We start from the raw sequence: 19,733 nt of genomic DNA on the forward strand, positions 1-19,733 counted from the left end.
GGTGATGGCTGTATGCAGAGGATGCCTCAGCCTCACATGACTGGCTCCCTGGGAACACCGTTCCCCTTGAGGCCCCGTCTCCACCAATCAAGACCCAGCCCAGATGTCACCTCCTTCAGGAGGCCACTGCTGTTCACCAGCAGAGAGTGGCCTTGCCTTCTTGCTGGCCTCTCTGTAGCCCCCTCCCAAGTGGCCTCGCATGTTAGGTGTTTGCGTCTGAATCCAGCCGCACCGCCAGAGTGCGCCTGAGGCGCGCCTGCTTTCTCCCTGTGAACTTGGGGTCCAGCATGGACCTGCACAGAGTCAGCCCCAAGGGGGTGTCGGCTGAGTGGGTAGAGAGGCCTCACGTCCTATCAGCTACCTACAACCAGCCCAAATACACAAAAATCTCCCTGGGACCTGCAGTGGGATGGGGCCTGGGGCCTGTTGGAGACTGGTGGAGTGAGTGGCCCCCATGGGCGAGGTCTAGGTGGGTGCTCGTAGCTGCTTGTGAAGGGCCGGCATTTGGTCCGCCCCGCACTGTGGAATTTCCAGGGTGTGTGGGACTGAGCTCCTCCTGACAGCCCTCGGGTTTGCAGGACCCCTGGGCCAGCAGCTCCCACTTGAGTAAGAAAATAACTGCTCCGTGGTGATGTCAGTAATGGAAAATAGGCTTAGATCCTCAGCCATGAGATTGAATGATTATTATTAATCATTATATAGTTATAGATTATAACTATTATACAGATCGTATAGATTTTTTTTTCCTGAATACAGTGCTGGTATTTGTGCTTTGGTCGGACAATTTTAGATTTTACAGGTGACCTGAATCGAGGGTGGTTACTTGGTGTTTGCTCCACACCTAGTTTGCTTGGGCTCAAGGAATGGCTCCAAAATCTGCTAGTCACAAAGGCAGGTGACAGGGAGGCATCCTGGGCTCTCCTCTGAGTCTGACTGGGCACTAGGTCCTGTCACCCTCCCCTGCTCTCCTTTTCTCCCTAGCCCCACGGCCTCGGCTTTAACTGAGATCGGCCATCTCTCACTGGACTCCTGCCCCTAATCTCACCCCTGTAGGCCATTCTCCCCATAGAAGTATATGTTTTCTTCCTAAAGCACAGATCTGTTGCTCTGATTACCGAATGCCATGTAACAAACCACTCCAAAATGTAGTGGCTCAAGACAACGAGAATGTTTACTTTGCTCAGGAATCTGCAGTTTGGGCAGGTCCTGGCAGGAAACGTGTGTCTCTGTTCAACTCGGTATCAGCTAACGGCTCCCAGGCTGGGGGCTGAGTCATCTGAAGGCTCGCTCACCACCGGCCTGCTGCGGGCTGGGGGCCTCCATTTCTTGCCAGGTGGGCCTCCCTCGTGTAGGCTGCCTTGGGCTTCCTCTCAGCATGGCGTCTGGGGTGAATAAAGGGCCAACTTCCCGAGTGTGAGGGACAGACAGAAGCTGTGCTGCCTTTTCTGACCTAGCTTTGGGAGTCACACTGCTGTTTCTCCCCAGTCACAGGCCCCCCCAGATCCACCTCTAGATGGCACATGGTATCAGTGGTACATTGTGAAAAGAGCAGGTGGGGTGGGGAACGTTTTGTGAGCCATCATGGAAATTATAAACTGCCACCCCTGTTCCCACCGCCTCTCTGCTGAAGACCCTTCTGAAGCTTCCGCCACCCTTGGGAGAGAATCCGTGCTCCTTGACGTGGCCCCTGCCCCAGCCGGCCTTGTCTCCCTCCCTCCCTCCACAACTGGCCCTAGGGATGGGTTTTGGTTTAAATCAACCCGCTGGCCACGTGGAGCTTCCTTGAGCAATGTTTGTCACCTGTCCCTCTCCTCACACACCTGGTCTGGCTCCATTTTCCCTGAGACAACGCTCAGATGTAGGGGCTCCAAGTGTGTCGCTGTGGCTCCTGGACACACTCCTGCCCCACCCTTCCCGTAACCTGGCCTATCACCTCCTGTCCCTTCTCATGAGCTTTTGATCTCTGTCTCTGTGCGTTTGCTCATTTGCTCACACTGTTCCCTCTGCCTGGAATAGCCATTCTCCCCCACCCTCCCCTCTTACAGCTTGACAACTGCCCTGCCTCCTCCCTGTGGCCCTCCTGACTGCCCAGCCACCTGGGCCCCAGCCTTTTGCTGCTGGTCAGAACTTTCCATAAACCAGCACAACGTTGTGCATGAGGCATGGACTTGGGCGTCCGATCTGGGTTTATACGCGCCAGCCCACCACTCACCAGCTGTGTGACCTTGGGGATAATAACTCACTCACTAGATTGTGAGGAGGATTAAATGAGGGAAGCTATGTAAGGCCCTGTATTTCTTGTCTGGCCCTGAGGAGAAGCCCAGTAAGAGTTTCTTTCTAGAGGCTCCTAGTAAATGCTCAGGAATGAATTTTCTCACCCTCATTTGGTTGAAAGAGTAAAAATGCATCTCCCTGCTTAATCATGTGGGACTAAACTACCAGAAGATTACACAAATATTGCTGAACCATGAGCAGAGAGAAAAAAAGCTCAATAATGATTTGCCTGCTTAGTTTTAATAAAATCCTGCCGGCGGAGCTGACTCTGTCCTCAGAGGAAGCTCCGCTTTGCTGCAGTGTGTTTGAGAGCGGTTGTTAGAAGGGATGTGGGGCGGTGTGACCTTGAGAACAGAGCTGTGTGGGAGGACGGCTCTCTGCGAGCCGCTCTCTGAGAGGCCTCACGGGCTGGTGGAGGGCAGGAGGGATCACAAGGGGCGGGTCTCTGGCCCCGCCCACCCCTGTCAGAGCTGGTGGAACGCAGAATGCTGCTGCCCCCTTGGGCCTCCCCTTGGCTGCAGCCCACTGGTAGTGCCCGGTCAGGTGATGGCTCCAGCTGTCCTGTCACCCTTCAGAGGGAGACTGAGAAAGTGGCCAGGTAGATGGGCTGTGCACACTCTCCTTTTCCAGATTCCAGCATCTTCCGCCCAGGGCTCTTGTTGAGGGTGTGGTGAGGGAGGGGCTGCTGCCCTTTGGAGGGGAGACGAGTTGGCACAGAGCAGCCCCTTTACCTGCTCAGCTCCTTTATGTGATGCCGGGGGCAGAGTGGGGACAGTGGTGGATGAGGGCCCCCTGTATTATAATGAGCCCTGCTCGGGGCCCTAGGAAGCCCTCTGGAGACAAAGTGTGGAGGACACCTTTCCTGAAGTTCCTGTCACTTTGTGGCTGGTCAGTCCCATGCAGACTGGCGAGCCCCGCCCTGGAGCCTCGGGGCCAAGGGTCAGGGCAGAGGCCCTTGCTCAAGTTGGGGGCTGAGACAGGACCCACCTGCCCCGTTACCTGCAGCTGTACACCATGGGGAGGGACGAGCAATTGGAGGGTTCTAAGCAGGGAGGCCGAGTTGAGACGTTCAGACAGGGGCTGAGCCATTATCCTGACAGCCCTGGAGAGGGTATGGGTGGTCTTGGGAAGCTCTGAGGCAGGGAAGAGGAGGGCTTCTCCTCTGAGAAATGAGAGAAACGGGCCTGGAGGAAGAATAAGCAATCATTCAAATCAATAATGCAAATCAATAATGAGCCCGTCATTCAATACAGGTCTCGGTTGGGGTACTGGCCCCCAGGAGATCAAGCCCGCCAACCCTTGATTTCTGAGCCCTCCTTGTGCCCCACAGGGTGCCTCAGTTCCCGGTTCCTGACCTTCCAGATTGGGTCAAGCACTGCCCTAGTGCAAAGAAGCCGCTGCCTCCAGCCGGTCCCAAGGAAAAGGTGCCCTGGCTTGGTGGGGCTATGCCAGGGCTCCGTGACATCCCCGGTGGCAATATGACCTGGCAGAATCCTGAAACCCAGTGTGACCCCAAGATGCTGAGGACGGTCGGGGATAGGAGCTCAGTTCCTGGTCAGGCCACCTCATCCTGCCCCGCTCAGCTCCAGCCCTGGGCAAGTAGCTGTCAGCTCATTTCCCCTTGTGGAAAATGGGGTGATGTGAGTATCCGCTGCAGAGTTGAGGACTCAACAGGCTGGTGCTAAGGGCTTAGTACGGTGTTGTACAAGCACAGAATTCCTGCAGGCCTCCGGTGGGCAGGTATCCCGTCTCTTCTGTTCACTGCTGTCGTGTAAATCTGTGCCTGGAACGTGCTCCATAAATACAGGGTTCACGTGTTGCCTGTTATGGTTATTGTGGGAATGCTCAGAAATATTGGCACTGGCTAGGACCCCATTCCTCAAAGTTTCTCCGGTACAGTCCCAAGAAGCAACTTGTTTTCTTGGGATTTTCTCCTTCCACCTAGCGGTCACCCCATGAGCCAATACTAATCCACTGCCATGGCTGGCGTCTCGAGAAGGGATGACTTGACACTAGAAGCCCTTGCAGGGATTTCTAAGTTCTCAGCTGCTCCAGGAACCTTCTGTTCCTTTAGTGGCTTTTTGTGATTCTGCTGTCTCTCCTCCCGCAGGCTCAGCTGCCCCAGGGAAGAACCAGTTGGGGAAGATAACCGATGTCTTCCCGCCCTCTCCCCACCCTGCTCCCTGATGCTCGCCCCTTCCCCCAGGTGTAAGATGCGGTGTGTCACTAGCTGGGGAGGTTATCAGTGGGCCTGAGATCCCTCTCTTCTCCAAGAGGTGGTGACTTTCCATTCTCTCTTGGAAAAGGAGGATGCTATGTTCTCTTCAATTCTGTCTACCTCTTGCTGGCTCTGGGTTGTTCCCCCTTTCATTCTGTGGTCCTCTTAGCAATTTCCAGCCAGGCCTTTCTGTGTGGGAAGCCCCCACTTCTTGCCTTCATGTGAAATTTAAGGGAGGATTTAAAGCATTTGGAAAGCATTTTACAGACTAAATGCCTATCAGGGGCTCAAGGGCAGTTTCCAGGTAAAATTAGAAGAGATCTTGGGTGCACTGCTGCTCACCCCGGAGATGCTCAGAATGGAAATGTGGCTATCCTAACACTAGCTGCTGCACTGAAGTTCAGCCCTGGCCCCACCACCCAGAGTTGGCATCAGACTCCCCAGGGTTAAGGGCACAGTCCCCAACGAGACTGCCCCCCACTTCAAATGCCAGCCACAGGTGAAGTCCCTAAGGACACCGCACTTCTGACCAACTGGCTACAAATCTGAGAGGTTCTCCTGACCCTTCTCAGGTTCCATGATTCACCAGAACAACCACAGAACTCAGGAAAGCGTTCTGCTTGTGATTACAGTTTTATTATAGAGGACACAGAGGAGGAAGAGCCAAATGAAGAGAATGAGAGGCAAGGTCAGTGCAATAGTGGTGGTCTTATTTTTTTTCTCTGATATTCTGGAAACTACCTCAGCTCTCAGTTACCTGCTACCTCCTTCCACTTTCAAGCATTTCCTCTGTGCCTGGCACTTTTATTATCTTATTTAATTCTTACTATTGCCCTTTGAAGTCTTCGATATTATTATACCCATTTTAAAATGAACTGAGGTCCAGAGGGGTGACCACCTCAAAATGACACAGCTGAACAGTGCCCAAGCTAGGATTAAATCCAGCTGACCAATTCTGGGTCAAAGATGGAACCATCTAAATTTGCCCGAAACACAGTCTGTCAGATGTTCCTCTGGCGAGAAGACGATTGCCTTTCCCTATGCTCGCACTTGTCTGTTATGTGGTGCATCACTAAGGTTTCAAACCTGGAAAAGGACGTTTCCCAGAGGAGCCCAGTTGAGTTGCCTGCCCCATCCAGGAGTGACGAGCCACCCGCCAGGCCCAGCCTGTGGACACCCCGTCTGAGAATCAGGGAGAGGCAGGATGGAGAACTCTTGGGCGCTGGTTCTTTTGCTTTCGCTGCCAGGGTTGTCTGTCTCCGGCAGCCTAGAGCAGAAGGATCTCTGAGCCAAGCTCAGCTGGCTGGTCCCACTCTGCGCCTCCGAGGGACATGGCAGAGACTTGGAGGGACAGTGTAGGGAAGCACCCCATGCTGGGCCTGACCTAACAGATGTTCCTTCCTCACCCTTCCTCCCCTTCCAGAGGGTCAGAAATGCTGCAGTAGGCATTTCTGCCACTGCCAGGCCCAGGGGACCTGCACAGGGTTAGGTCAGAAGCCAAACCCTGCAGCTGGGGAAATTAGCAGTGTTTGTGGGAATCCCAAGAGACTCCTGGTTTCTCTTAGCCATACCGGTGGTTCTCATTTGGGGGTGTTACTGCCCCTTTGATGACATTTGCAAATGTGGGGGAGTCCAGGGTTGTCACAATGATTGGGAATCCTGCTGGCATTTACCACGGATGCTAAACATCCTGCGAGGAGCTGGACAGTCAGGCACACATTACGGAAAATAGTCCTGCCCATGAGAGACACTGGGGAATGACCCATTTACTTCCTCTGCCCCCTGGTTCCTTGGAAAGCCCCTTCCTCCCAAGTCCCCAGGCTGAATGAACAGGCACTAAAGAGCCTACCTCTGTCCCAGGCTGTGACCAATGGCAAGGCAGTGTTTCCAGGTGAACAGGGGCCCTGTGAGAGGAGCATTTGTCTTATAACCACTTGCTCTGATTCTTTAGATGTGGCTCTTGCTTCAGTTGGGCTCTCCTGGGCCAAAGAAGACCTAGATTTGGAAGTGAGAATTCTTGGAGCAGGGCACCTCCTTGGTGTCTGAGAAGAACCCCCCTGCAGCCCACCTGGTGTAGGCTCTGCTGCCTGGCCTTGGGTCCCTCTCTGGGGACTGCCTCCCACGTCTGTTTCTGCAGCTCCCCCTTTCCTCTGGGCTTTTTGTTTCATATCTGTTTTCGTCACATGAGATGTTTAGAGGAGCCTAGCTTGGCTGCCATGGCTGAACCTTCTCTTCTTGTTTTGCAGTCGGGAAGACGTCTCTGATCACTCGGTTCATGTATGACAGCTTCGACAACACGTACCAGGTGAGGTCCTGGGGGCCCCTGCCCCGCACACCTGTCTGTAGCCATGACGGCCGCCTGGAGACCGCACTGGCCTCTCTCCGGGGCTTGCCACTGCTGGGATGAGAGCAGGGTGGCCCCGCGTCCCAGGGCGTCCCTTTTGCCTTAGAGGAGCTTCCCATCTGTGCACTGGCCCCGGCCCAGCAAAGACCCTGAGCCCTTCTGAAAATGCAAACCTCAGTAAAGGAAACGTTTTCCAGAGAGAGAGATTCTAAAAATAGAGAGAGGACACGTTTCAGTCTGTGTTCTGTTGCTCCCCACGGGCAGGTATAAACCATTGCAGTGTTTGGTCGTCACGTGGAGGAGGGTGGGCAAGACGCGAAGTGAGGGAGGTGAAGTCAGAGCAGTAGACAACTTGCTGCTCACGCGCAGTTATGTCTGCTGGACCTTCACACACGTATACACACAGGAACGATGGACCTTCACACACACACACAGACACACACCACCTGAACCTTCACACACATATGCACAAACACACACACACACCCTGGACCTTCGCACACACACACATACCACTTGGACCTTCACATGCACACACATGAACATGGGACCTTCACACATGTGTGACTTTCATATTTGGACACATACACACCCCAGACCTTCATACACGTACACACACCACATACACACACAAAGACACACAAAGACTTTCATATGTGGACACATACACACCCCAGACCTTCATACACGTACACACACCACATACACACACTGGACCTTCATACACACATGCACGCATGAACACCAGACCTTCACACACACACACACACACACACACGGTTGCTGAGGCACTTCCTGCCTGGCGAGGCTGGTATGATGGGCTGCACTGCTCTACGTGGGCAGGAGGCTGGGCGGAATGACCTCAGTGGCTTCTGGCTCTCCAGAATGTGGTCTGGGGTCAACCAGTGGCCCAGAAGTGGCTCCAGGTGGCTGAAGACTGAGCTCTTGGGGATCAGTAACATTTCACTTTCTTGGCCCCACTGGTGAGTGGGGAGGTGTGTGCAAATGAAGTGAATTTTCCCTGTAATTATAGCTTTTCACAAAAGGCACCAAATTTTATAATTTCAACTATTTTTTAAAAAAATATTATTTTCTTCCTTAAGATAGAGACAAATAATTGTGCATTTTTCTAAGCCTGTGGATTCTGTGAATTACTGGTTCCAAGAGATGTTAGTAGGTGTTATTTGAGGAAAAAAGGCCGGCAGGAAGGTTCACTGCTTGTGTGGATTTAGGGAACACTGGCGACAAAAGTAAAGCAACCTCTCTCCTGCAGGACTCCTCAGGGCCTTTACTACAGCAGTGTGTGGTTTTGATATGCTGAAAGAGGGATGTGGTGTGCAGGGTCTCCCAGATGCATTTGATCACGGAATCCTTTTATCATCGAGTCCTCCAAGGACATGTATTTATAGACCACACTGGGGACTGCTGTGCTAGGAGGTCCCTGCGCCTTCCTGGGCTCACAGCGGATGCAGAGCACAGCTCACTGCAGAGTACAGCTTTGTGACTGCTCTTTAGTCTGTCTCTCTCCCTCTGGACCCATTATCGTCTTTGCCACAAATACAGCCCTTCTCTCTGCCTCCCTGCTTTTCCTCTGCTGTCGTCTGAAGTAACAGATAACCAGTGGACTCGGTGTGAGCTGACTGAAGGGTGAGAAGCTGAGGCTCTGGGAGAGGGGCCCCCAGTGATGTGCACAGCCCTGGGCGTGGGCTTTGGAATGTCTCTCGGCCACGCTTTGTCTGCATCGTGTTCTCTTCAGGCCTGGGCTTCATACCACTTGCCAGAGGCCTCTCCTCCCAGCAGGGGAGTTCAGCTGCATCGGTGTGCATTCAAGATTACAGCTCTGACTGACTTCAGTTCTGAAGTCTGACTTGGTATTCATTTATGTGTGTGTGTGTGCATATTTGTGTGTGTGTTTATATAATCTCAGATATTATTTTATTACTGTTTTTTTAATATCAAGTTATTTATAATGCCTCTTGTTGGTCTCCCATTGAAAACAGTGAGACTCTTGGCTCGCTGGTGTTCTTGGTGGTAGTGGGCGGCAGAGGTGAGCTCAGGGCCTTTGCAGTGGCCTCAGTGGCGTGGATCAAAGCCTCAGCTCCTCCCCATGTTGTTTGAGTCCCTCCACATCTCAGCCCGCCTCCGTCTCCAGTGTCATCTCCACTGCCCACTGCTTGTCCTGCATCCCGGGGTGCAGCAGGCCTCCCTGCTTGCTGCTCCCCACGCAGTGACACTGTCACATCCCCACACCTTGGCTCATGGTGTCACCTCTGCTGGAATGCCCTTCCCTGTCCTCTTCTCTGCTATGAAAAATTCTTCTGACTCATCAAGGCTCAGAGTGCATGTTGGCTGTGCGGGTGGGGCTCTCCCCGTGCTCCGTGCCGCCACGGCCCCCTCTCCCCTAGCACATTGTCCTCAGGCTCCTTCAGCCTCCCAGCTCTAGAGGAGCTCCCGTGGGCTCTGGCTCCCAGATGGGCTCTGGATTTGGCTGAGGCCAGGACCCCTGGATCCACCGCTGCATTCATGGGCCCAGCACGGGGGCCCAGCCAATAGCCCGTAGCTGGTGTCAAATCCCATTGGTACCACAGCCGCTTGGAGAGGCGCTGTCTGCCCTGATTTTTAGACCCCCTCCAGACTAAGAGGCTGGATGTCCTGGAGAGAAGGGGAGAAAGCCCAGAGGGGAGCAAGTGCCCTCCCCACCGCAGGCTTTTCTGACTTCTTTTTATTGCAGCAGGTAGAATTTTTTTCCCCGGATACCCTTTAAAATGGTAATTAGGCCGGGAGGCCTGGGCTCCAGTTCTCTGCATACACAGGCTCATTTTAATGAATTCTCTGGAGATGGAGGGGGGGAAATGTTATTTTGTTTATTTTGTTTTTCTTAACATGGTGGCAGAGACATTTGGGAAATAGACAAGATCCCCGAGGTCTCTGGGGGATGTTCCTAGTTGTCCCCCAGCACAGAGACCATTCCCTGCCACCCCCCACAAACGTCTTGTCCATCAGCCAGTACAGCCCAGCGGAGCCCCCGCCCCCATTAGCTGAGGCGCCCAGACAGTTCCTGAGATGGAGTCACCCCTCCCTGCCTCCCATCTTTTCGGGGAGCCTCTGGCTCTGTCCCAGCCCCCCTCCTCATTCACTCATGCTGACAGCGGATGTCTGTGTTTGGGGAGACAGTAGGAGGAAATGACCTGGCCATGGAACCTGGCCCTGCCCTCAGCCAGGGCATGGAGGGCAGAGGGGGTTCAACCTCCTCCTGGTGGTGGTCAGTGAATCCTCCCTCGACCTGGGGCTGAACGTGCCAGAGGCCCCGAGGGGCTGGCGTGAGGCCTTGAGGACCGGGGCATGCAGAGCTGGGTTTCCCTGCTAGACCTCTCAGGGGGTTCTGTCTGCCCGGGAAGATGCCAGTTTGTCGGCCTGCGGGCCTCGGGTGAGCAGGTCTTCTGCCGCCTCCTGCCTGGCACTCCCCTTACACACACACCTTGTTCTCCCCTTGACACATCTGTTCCCCAGCCTCTCACCACCCTGCCCATCACCCCATCTAAATCCACTCACTTGAAGTGAAAAATCAAGACTCACAAAACAGCCTGGTGAGATCCATGTCTGCAGTGACTCTCCTGTATAAAACCCCGACTAAGAAATTAATTTCAACATTTATTATAGAATACATGGTACCTTCGGGTACGTGCGCTAACACGTGACCCTCTGTGTGCCCCAGCCCCCGTCCCCCACCCCGCCCCCTGGCCCCGGCCAAATGAAACACACCTGCTGGCCTGGTCCTCGGGCCACCTGTTTGAGACCTGCACTGGAGCCATAAAGGGAGGTTTCGGGCCACAGCGGGTGGCTGCAGGGGGTGAGGGGAGGATTCGGAAGCAGCCCTCTTCTGGGGTTTCTCGTGGGTCCCTCACAGGTTCTCTGTCCTGGCTGCACCTTAGCATCACCTACTGGGGGATGGCTGGGAGAGTCCCAGGCTGGCTCAGGCATGAGCGTTTTTAAAAGCTTAGAGGTGATTGAGGTGAACTTATAGCCGAGGCTGGAGCCACCAGCCCGTCCCTGGACCTCGCACCACAGCACGAGTCAGGAAACCAGCCCAATGGGCTGCCCCAGGGGAGGACCCCGGCCTGCTGGAGCTCACCCAGCCGCTCCCAGGAGTGGAGGAGCGTTTCTGGAGGACTGTGAGGCCTTGCCTATGCTGGGGCGCGCCCTGGGTCCCATGGAGCCTTGGAGAAAGGAAAAGATTAGCCATGTCCACCGCACCCTCACAGGCCCAGGGGTTGTTTGAGGAGCTCTCACCCCCTCAGTGATCTGCCTGCTCTGCCCTGAGGCTCTCCTCTCTCACCTGGGTCTGTATTAGTTTCCTGGGGCTGCCATAACAAATTACCACAAACTGAGTGGCTTAAAACAACAGAAACTCATTCTCTCACAATTCTGGAGTCCAGAAGTCTGGAGTCAAGATGCGACAGAGACACGGTCCCTCCAAAGGCTCTAGGAGAGAATCCTTCCTTGTGGCTTGCAGGTTCTGGTGGCTCCCGGTGTTCCTTGGCCTGGGGCTACATAGCTCTAATCTCTGCCTCCATCTTTACGTGACTTTCTGCTCTCTGTGTCCCCCTCCTCTTCTTATAAGGACACCAGTCATTGGATTTAGGGGCCCACCCTAAATGCGGGATAATTTTTCATCTTAAGATCCTTAATTAATTACATCCCCAAAGACCCTTTTTCCAAATAAGGTCACATCCTGAGGTTCCAGGTGGACAGAATTTTGGGGGGACACTCTTCAACCCACTACAGGGTCCTCACACCTCCCAGTCGGTCCCACTGGGGACCAGACTCTCTGGCCTGGATCTCAGCATGGTCTGCCCCCACCTCGCCTCCCAGCAGGACCCCTTCAGGCCCCCAGGCCCTTTGGCCCTTCCCGTGCTGCTGGCCCAGCATCTGACCTGCAGAAGCCGTTCCCCCAGGAGCACATCTTGGAAGCAGGTCTCTTTGTTCTCACAAAGTTCTTCAGAATTATCAGATGTTGCCTTGTGTAACATTTGTAAGTTGACCTGATAAAGTAAATAGGTTTACTTTGGCCTGGGCATTGACCTTTTGGGCTGCCCATCAGGCCACTCAGCAGCCCCCAAACCAGCACCTGCCCCCACCCCGACGATCCAACCCTGCAGCACAGAGTTAGCCTCTCAGAGGAGCTGAGCTCTGGCGGGGCCACACAGCAGCACATCCCAGGGGCTCAGGGACAGGGCATTTGTGAGGGACTCTGGCGTGTGGAGAGCTGTGCTTTGTTCCATGTGGGGTTTGATGCTCTGAAGTCTCTCTTTGTGGGGCAGCACATTCCAGTGCTTCTCTAGCCAGACTCAGGCAGGTGGTCTGGGGGTGGCCAGGCTTGGTCAGCCAAGCCCCACACCAAAAATGCCCCCACACTGCCTTCGCTGGTGGGCCTGAAGTGGGGCTCGGTGACTAAAAAGGACCTGGGGATGGGTCAAGCCAGAATGTTCTCTTTGCACACACAACCAACACTCCTGGGACACTGGTCTCTGGTCCCCTCCCCCACCAGGGCCAGGGGACAGGAAAGGGGTAGGGACTTCCAGGGTCAGGTGCTGAGGGTACTGAGCACCTTTTTGTCTGTGGGTCACTGTAGGGAGACGAATGAGCCCTCCCAGAGCTCACAGCAGCACAGAGACAACCAGGAGGTTGTCATTTCTTCTGATGGCAGGGGAGGTGCCCGGTGCTCCACCTTGAAGAGGAGGCACAATTAGTCCAATGAGAGGTGACAGGTCAGTGCACAGGGTCCGCAGGAGATGGCTTTTGTGGCCACAGCATGGAGCACTTGATCAGAAAGAGGCAGGAGACTCAGAGGAGCCAAATTGCGGCTGTGAGGGCGCCAGGTGAGGCAGCTCCATCCTGATGCTGCCAGTCTGCCAGCCAGGGTATGTGTGCACATCTTGCTGTGCTGGGCACTCGAGTCTGAGTGGGGCGGCCAGGCTGCAGATCTGCAAGGAGCCAGGTCCTGGGCAGATGGGCTGGTAAAGGTGAGGGGGTGGGGCCTCACACGGCGGCCTGGAGTGAGGTGCAGCAGTGCACATCATCACGAACGCTGCTGGCCTCCACGTTCCTCCCTGCTCATCCTCCCATTCTGCAGTACTGCTTGACGCTTGTGAAGAGTGGGAGGAGAACCCTGTGCTAGTGGTGTGGTCCTTTGGGTATGTGGAGCTTTAGACAAGGCAGGGATGGGTGGCTGTTGTAGTGGGTGAGGAAGGCTTCCTGGAGGGGAGGGCGGGGAGCTGAGTGGGAAAGGACAGGGAGGATGTGATGCAGCTGCGTCGGAGGGAGGACTGATTGCGTGCTGAAGGAGCAGCATTGGTGGACGCCCCGGGTGTCATGGCCCAGCGCTGTGCACGCACGTGTGTGAGGCGGCACTCTGCCTGTTGGAGTGGAGGTAGTTGTGGGGCCCGCGGGTGGGGTACTGGCTGCATTTTGACTTTCATGGGCCGTAGGCACTTTTGCCTCATGGGCACTTTGCTCCTTCCTTCATTAAAAATATATAGAATTTATATATTAAAAATTATATTTTATAACTGTGTTGTTATAAAGATGAATATAATCCAGGTTGGAGTCATTATTATATATTCATTATTATTATATTCATTTTTCTTTTGATTTTAAAAGAAGTTAAAATTTAAAAAGTTAAAAAACACTTTCATGGGCCCCTAAAAATACCATGAGCCCCAGGCTCTGTGCCTGGGGGATAGATGGGCCCTAGGTGGTTGAGCCTCTGGAAGGCCCTGGAAGCTCAGGGGCTTGGGCTCATGGGCAGGAAATGGAGAGCTATCGAGGGTTCCTCAGGTGGGCAGTGATGGGATCAAATTCACCAGAGTTTGTAGGCGACAGAGGTGGGGGGGGCCCGGGGCAGGGATGGCAGTTGCAGGCGGCGCGTGCGCAGACTTGGATACAGCTCTGAGTGTGGAAGGGCAGGGCAGGGGGAGGAAGGAGCATCACTGAGCGTCGTGCAGGGCTGCGTGGGAGCTGAGTGAGGGGCCTAGGCCAAGGGGAGAGACACAGGACACTTGGAGGGGCGAGCGAACAGAGTGGGTCTGTGGGTACAGAAGAGGGAGAGGCCGAGTGGGCCCTGGGTTTCCATCCAGACACCCTGGGAGAATATCGGTGCCATCAACACAAAGAAAAATGAAAAGTGGAGTGGGAGGTAATGATGGAACAGCCTAGTGAAGATGTTTGAAAATGGCTGTTATGTGGTGTGGGCCCGGGAGAGGTTGGGCAGAATCTGGCTTCCTGAAGCCCTAAGAGCGGAGGAATTTTCTGGGTTGGAGTGTAGAGAGGAGGTGGAGGACCAGAAGGAGGGGCCTTTCTCTGTAGAATCCAAGATGCCACGTGTCCCCATGTGGTGTTCAGGTAACCACCCAGAGGCTGGGGAAGACAGGGACAGGCTCTTCCGCCCCTGGTAGAGGTGGTCAGAGTGACGTCACACACCAAGGAGAAGGATTCAGCATGCCCTCTTATACCTCAGCTCTTGTTTTCTCCTTTAATACAGTGCTGCATGCAGAGGCCTAGGTTCAAATCCCAGGTCTGTCGCTTAGCTGTGAGACTCTGGCCCAGTTTGTTAGTATTGCATTTTTTTTAACCTGGAAATTATTTGGGTGGGATTTAACCCATATGTCACCTAGACCAGTGGCCTCAAACTTTAGCAGTAGGAACGTGGTTAATTTGTATTTAAATCATAGCTCAAGTAGGTCTTAAAGTCTAGATGATGGAAAATTATAGGCCAAAAATACCGTTGATACAAATGTGCATTACTATACACTGTAGAGCAAAGCAAAGCAAAGCAAAGCAAGACAAAACAACAGCAACTCTACAACAAACTAAGTTGATAATGATGAAGTGAAGCTAACAACGTGTCCTTGTGGGAAATCGAGGGCCTCCCAGCCATCCCTGCACGTGCACTGTGCAGGGCTTTGCGCTCTGCCTGGTGATGCTGGACCCCAGACTTCTGGCAGAACTCTCAATCCAGTCCCTGGTTAACTTGGGCAACGTGACAATTTTATTATATCAATACAGTAGAGTTCCATCTTTTGTAAACATTGGTTCTGTGGTCAAAATGTGAGGCGACAATCCTATATAGTGAAATCTCCCTGAATGCCAGTCAGTTGGCAAGATGACCATGCCCTCAGAGACCCCCCTAGGGCACCGCCAGTCATCCCTGTGCTCCCTCTAGACATTTCCCTGGTTCTGGACTGAGGGCAGACTCGCCTATGCTCTGACATCTTTTCTTTCCCTCCCTCCTCTCCTCTGCCCTTCTGTCCCTCTCTTTTGTCAAGCGTAAACAAACGAGGAACATGTTCACCTTCTGGTACAGAAAGCTGACCAGTGGTGGCTTCAACAAAGAAAGGCTTTGGTTTCCCAGGTGCAAGAAGTCGTGGTGGGACTTGAGGTGGCACAGCTGTGTGGTGATGCCATTGGGCAGGCCATTGCTGTCATTCTGTTCTGCCTTCCTGCTGTGTGGGTTCTCATTGTCGTGCCACCTGGCTGTTGCTGCTCCAGACATCACCTCTGCATTCAAGGCAGAAAAAGAAAGCGCGAGCTTCCCTCGAGTCCCCTCCCCATCTAGCAGACTGCAACTTATGTCTTACTGGCCAGAATTGGGTCACGTGAACACCTTTAGCGTCTAGAAAGGCTGGGAAAGCAGAATTTCACTTTTACAGTCTCTAGACAAGCAAGGGAGTAAGAGGTTGCCCGTGAATATTGGATGAGTCCATCAGTAGTACCTGCTACATTTCGTAAGTTAAATGGACCCAGGAATGCAATTCTCTGCCCTGGATTTTAGTAATCTTTCCTAATTCACTTTGTAGGTTACACTTAGATAGCTCTTAGATGCTCTCAAAGCCCACCACCTGGAGCAGCTTTGGCCCTGATTGTTAAGGAGAGGGCTTGCACGCTTGGATCCATTTGTGACCTTTTAGGAGACCTCTCAGGGAGCTTCAGACCACACGTCCATGGGCATCTGTGTGGCTTTTGAAGGGGTTGACTCTGATGAAACTAAACCCTTATTTAAAGTTGGAAGGTACATGTTTTTTGGTTGATGTTTCAGACCACAGTCAGGAAATAAAAGAGCAATCAATGAATATTTAAATTGGGTGGTGACTAGCATAAGCCACTCTCCACTGGGAGCAGAGTGGCCACCAGGACTGTGCAGACTTTGAGGCTGTGAGGTGTCTGAAAGAATCCAGGTACCTTTACCATGGCCTCCTGAGCCAGCATCCCCTCCCCCAGAGCACATTGCTGAGCTGCTGGCAAGGACAGACCCTGCCCAGCATGTTTTCCAGAGGCTGCTGTCGCCTTCCCCCACAGCACGCACTTGCCAGTCTGAATCCTTAAGTTTTGCCAGCTTCATTTGCATGCTAATTTGCATGACTTTACCCAGATACTCTCATCTGATGGTTGGTGGTGCAGAGCACAAACAGCAGCTTCATTGTCAAGGGCTTGTCGTGCCTAGCTGCTTTCTGCCACTTAGGATGCTTCCCCAGCCATGGGCCAAGGCCTGGCCAAGGCTAAAAGAAGACACACATACACTCCTTTTCATGATTTCTCTTCCTGGGCAGAGAGTCTTGAGTCAATTTATGCAAATTACCCTGCGGATTTCCACTGCAGACTTTATTACTGAGTCTTGTCAGAATGTGGATACAAAATTATATTTCATAATAAATGCACATAGCAAAGAAGATTTCCAGTGCCTTAGGAAACATCTCTTTCCTCAGGGATCCACTGCGCCAGTGGCGCATTTGTGCAGAGGGAGGCGTGTAACATGCCATCACTCTGCACTGCATGCCGGAGCCCCTGTTGCCACTGTTTGATGCCACCTTCGGAGGAAGATGAGTGTGGATGCGGCTGTGAAATCTTTGCATGTTAAATTTCCTCATATTTTGTATAAAATGAAGTGCCTGCCATTTTTCATAAGCAGTACAGTTAGCAAGCACGATGATATTAAAGGAATAAATAAGCGTTGCCAGGTTGGGGGCGATCTAATCACAGCAGGGTGCAGCCCCGCCTCCTCAGAGGGTGTCTGCGAACGGGAGGCTCATGCAGCACGGCAGAGGTTGGGGGCGGGGATCATGCAGATTGTGGACTGGCAGGAGAGTCCCCAAAGTCACGCCTGCTGTTCCTGTTGTCTTCATCTCCTCTTTACATCCCTGTGGAAGAGTTACCAGCATCACAAGAGGAAATGAAGTACAGAGAATGAATGATGTGACCAAGACACCATGGCAGGCTAGAAGAAGGACGTGGTCTCCTTCAGAACCCACCTCTTTGAGTGTCAGCCTTTCCTGAAGCTCTGGGAACACTGGTTTCCTGGGATGTTAACAGAGATGACAAGCACAAAGGTTCCTAGGGCAAAGAAGCTTGGGAAACGTTGGGTTCCGTGAAGTTGTTCATCTTTCTTCAGTGCAGGACTTATCCAAGACTTTCCCATGGCCAGTGTGCTCTATGGCTCTCCACTAGGGGCTAGAATGTGCAGCCTTTCTCAGAAACACTTGAGCAGTTTACCTTTATCCTGTCGATTGCCTCATGGGGCTGTGTTTCGCATAACCAGGCTGAGAAACATGTTGGAGGGTCTCCTATGGGGTGGGTTTCTACAGCTTCTCTGGGAAATCCCTCGGTCACTTGGGCAGTCCTCATTTTTGTTTATACAGAGTACTTCCGCAGAGTCTAACTCACTTGATCCAACAGTCCTTGAAGGAACCTATGATTATCCCCTTTTTAGAGATGAGAAGCTGAGGGCCAGAGAGGCTGTCATTTTCCCAGGACACTTCCAATCTAATGTTCCTCCAAGCCCACCACAGAGCACTCAGACCCTGCCAAAGCACTGGCAGAGGTCACTGAAAACAGCCAGGGCCCTCTGAGCACGTGATCCACCTAGGTCCATTTTGTGGGGGTGGGGCACCCTGCTAGCTGCATGGCAGATCCTCTAGGGCTGGCTGTGCTCTGCCTTGGAAGGCATTGAGAGGGAGCCTAGGTTTGCTGGCAGAAATCTGTCCCACTCCTCTCCCCGACCCCCAAGGGCCTGTGAAGGCTCCTAGTCACCTCAGCCTCTGAGCCTCCTGCCATGTGCATATCATGGATCTGGGCTTTACCTTCAAAGTAGAAGTGACTCCCACCCCACTCCACACTCATCCCGACACAAACGTAATACACCCATTCCTACCCACGTACACATACTTCTACCTGTAAGTAAATACCTAGCTGCATGCACATGTGTGCACCTCCACTCATCTGTGAGTCTGTGCACACACACTCATGCACACATTCCCATCAATACACACTCACACGCCTGTGTGACCTGTGCTGCCCTTTGAGAGGGTTGTGGGTTGTGGCAGGTAACAGGGAAGCACCAAGGTTTCTGGGGCCTTTTGTAGGACGGTGTGGCCTACCCAGGTAGCTAATTGTTCTTTTTATTTGGTGTCCCCATATTATCCTTTTGGATAATTTCCATTGATCTATTTCCAAGTTCACTGACTGTTTCATCTGTCATCTCCTACCTGCTGTTAAGCCCATCGGTAATATAAAAATTTCAGATAGTGTATTTTTCAGTTCTAAATTTGTTTTTGGTTCTTCTTTATAGTTTTTCTTTCTCTGCTGAGATTTTTAATCTGTGCCTTCATTATGAGCATATTTTTCTTTACATATTTGAGCATAATTATATTAGCTGCTTTAAAATACTTGCTACTTTCAATACCTGGGTCACCTCAAGGTTGGTCTCCATTTATTCTCTTTTTCCTTAAATATGGCTTTTAGTGCATATGTCTAGTAATTTTGAGGTATATCCTACACATTATGATGAAGACCGTGGATTCATTTGTTCCTTTGGAAGAGTATTGGTTGCATCCACATTCTCAATTCTCTTCGCTGTGGTGGGCAGCAGCTTAAAGTTCTGTTCAGATTTGTCTGTCTTTCCATCTTGTTTTCAGTCTTAGGTAGATTACATGGGTCAGAGATTTGGGCAGCATTTACGTGCAGAAGTTGGGGTGCCCTCTCTTTGGCTTTCTCATTTCCAGGATTTTCCACACTTTCTGGCTGCTTGGTAGCTTTGCAATCTGTCCTCTCATTTCTCAAACAGTGACACCGTGGGTTTCTTGCCGAGTTTTAGCCACCCCTCAGCTCCTGCCAGGACTGCCCTCAGGTGAGCAAGCAGTCATAAAAACAAGAGCCTCACCCAGTGCTGTTCCCTTCTTTTAAGTGTTGACTCTCCTCCAGTTTCTGCCTGCTTTTGATCACTTTCCAGTGCCTTCAGAGAGTTGTTATATTTTGTTCAGAGTTTATGATGGTAATCTGCAAGAGGGTTGGATTGATTGGAGCTCTGCCATTACAGAAATCAGACCCCCATTCCCTTCATCTGGGATTTGTTTCCAATGCCTCCCATCCTCCACTACTCCTGCATCTTCCTCTGCTGGAAAGTTCGTATTCACTCAAGGACTTGCATAGTTGCCCTTTCTTTCCTCAAGAAATCAATCAGAAGCAAGGTCCCCTCCTCTGGACCCTCAGAGCCCCTCTGACTACTTCCTATCTGTCAGGCCCACTTGTCTGTGGATATCTTAGCTCCTCCACAAGGTTGGAAGTTCAAGGCTGAATCTTGAACTTTACGTAGGCATTAACCGTACGGAAGAGCGTTCCAGTGGAGGGAACAGCTCCTTATGGGCAGAGACCAGGGCTTGGTCTGCTGTGTCTAACACATAGTCGGCACTCGAGAATGAATAAGGGAATGTGTGTTAATTACTTACGTTGTTTGCCAGAAAGGAGCTGCCCAGGGAAGACCATGACCACCTTCTCCCTGCAGATCTGCCCGTCTGGGAGAGATGGGCTCCAGCTGGCAGTAGTGGGGGCGCCGACTGCTTGTGCCTT

At 52.6% G+C, this 19,733-nt stretch overlaps 1 protein-coding gene across 3 annotated transcripts in view; it reads left to right on the forward strand.

Moving 5' to 3' along the window:
* RAB6B (RAB6B, member RAS oncogene family) overlaps positions 1 to 19,733 on the forward strand; it is a 57,706-nt gene that overhangs the window by 21,231 nt on the left and 16,742 nt on the right. Inside the window, exons 2-3 of one of the 3 annotated variants that reach the window (XM_087430554.1) lie at positions 5,065 to 5,180; positions 6,739 to 6,797. In XM_087430554.1, coding sequence (XP_087286680.1) covers positions 6,768 to 6,797 — 30 coding nt within the window. In that variant the 5' untranslated portion in view covers positions 5,065 to 5,180; positions 6,739 to 6,767. The remainder of the gene's footprint in view (positions 1 to 5,064; positions 5,181 to 6,738; positions 6,798 to 19,733) is intronic. The other 2 variants (XM_087430555.1, XM_004419355.3) reach the window with 2 other exon arrangements.

The sequence above is a fragment of the Ceratotherium simum genome, chromosome 5 (assembly GCF_057802395.1).
Source record: "Ceratotherium simum simum isolate JZ-2026a chromosome 5, ASM5780239v1, whole genome shotgun sequence".
In the NCBI taxonomy this organism is placed as follows: Eukaryota; Metazoa; Chordata; class Mammalia; order Perissodactyla; family Rhinocerotidae; genus Ceratotherium; species Ceratotherium simum.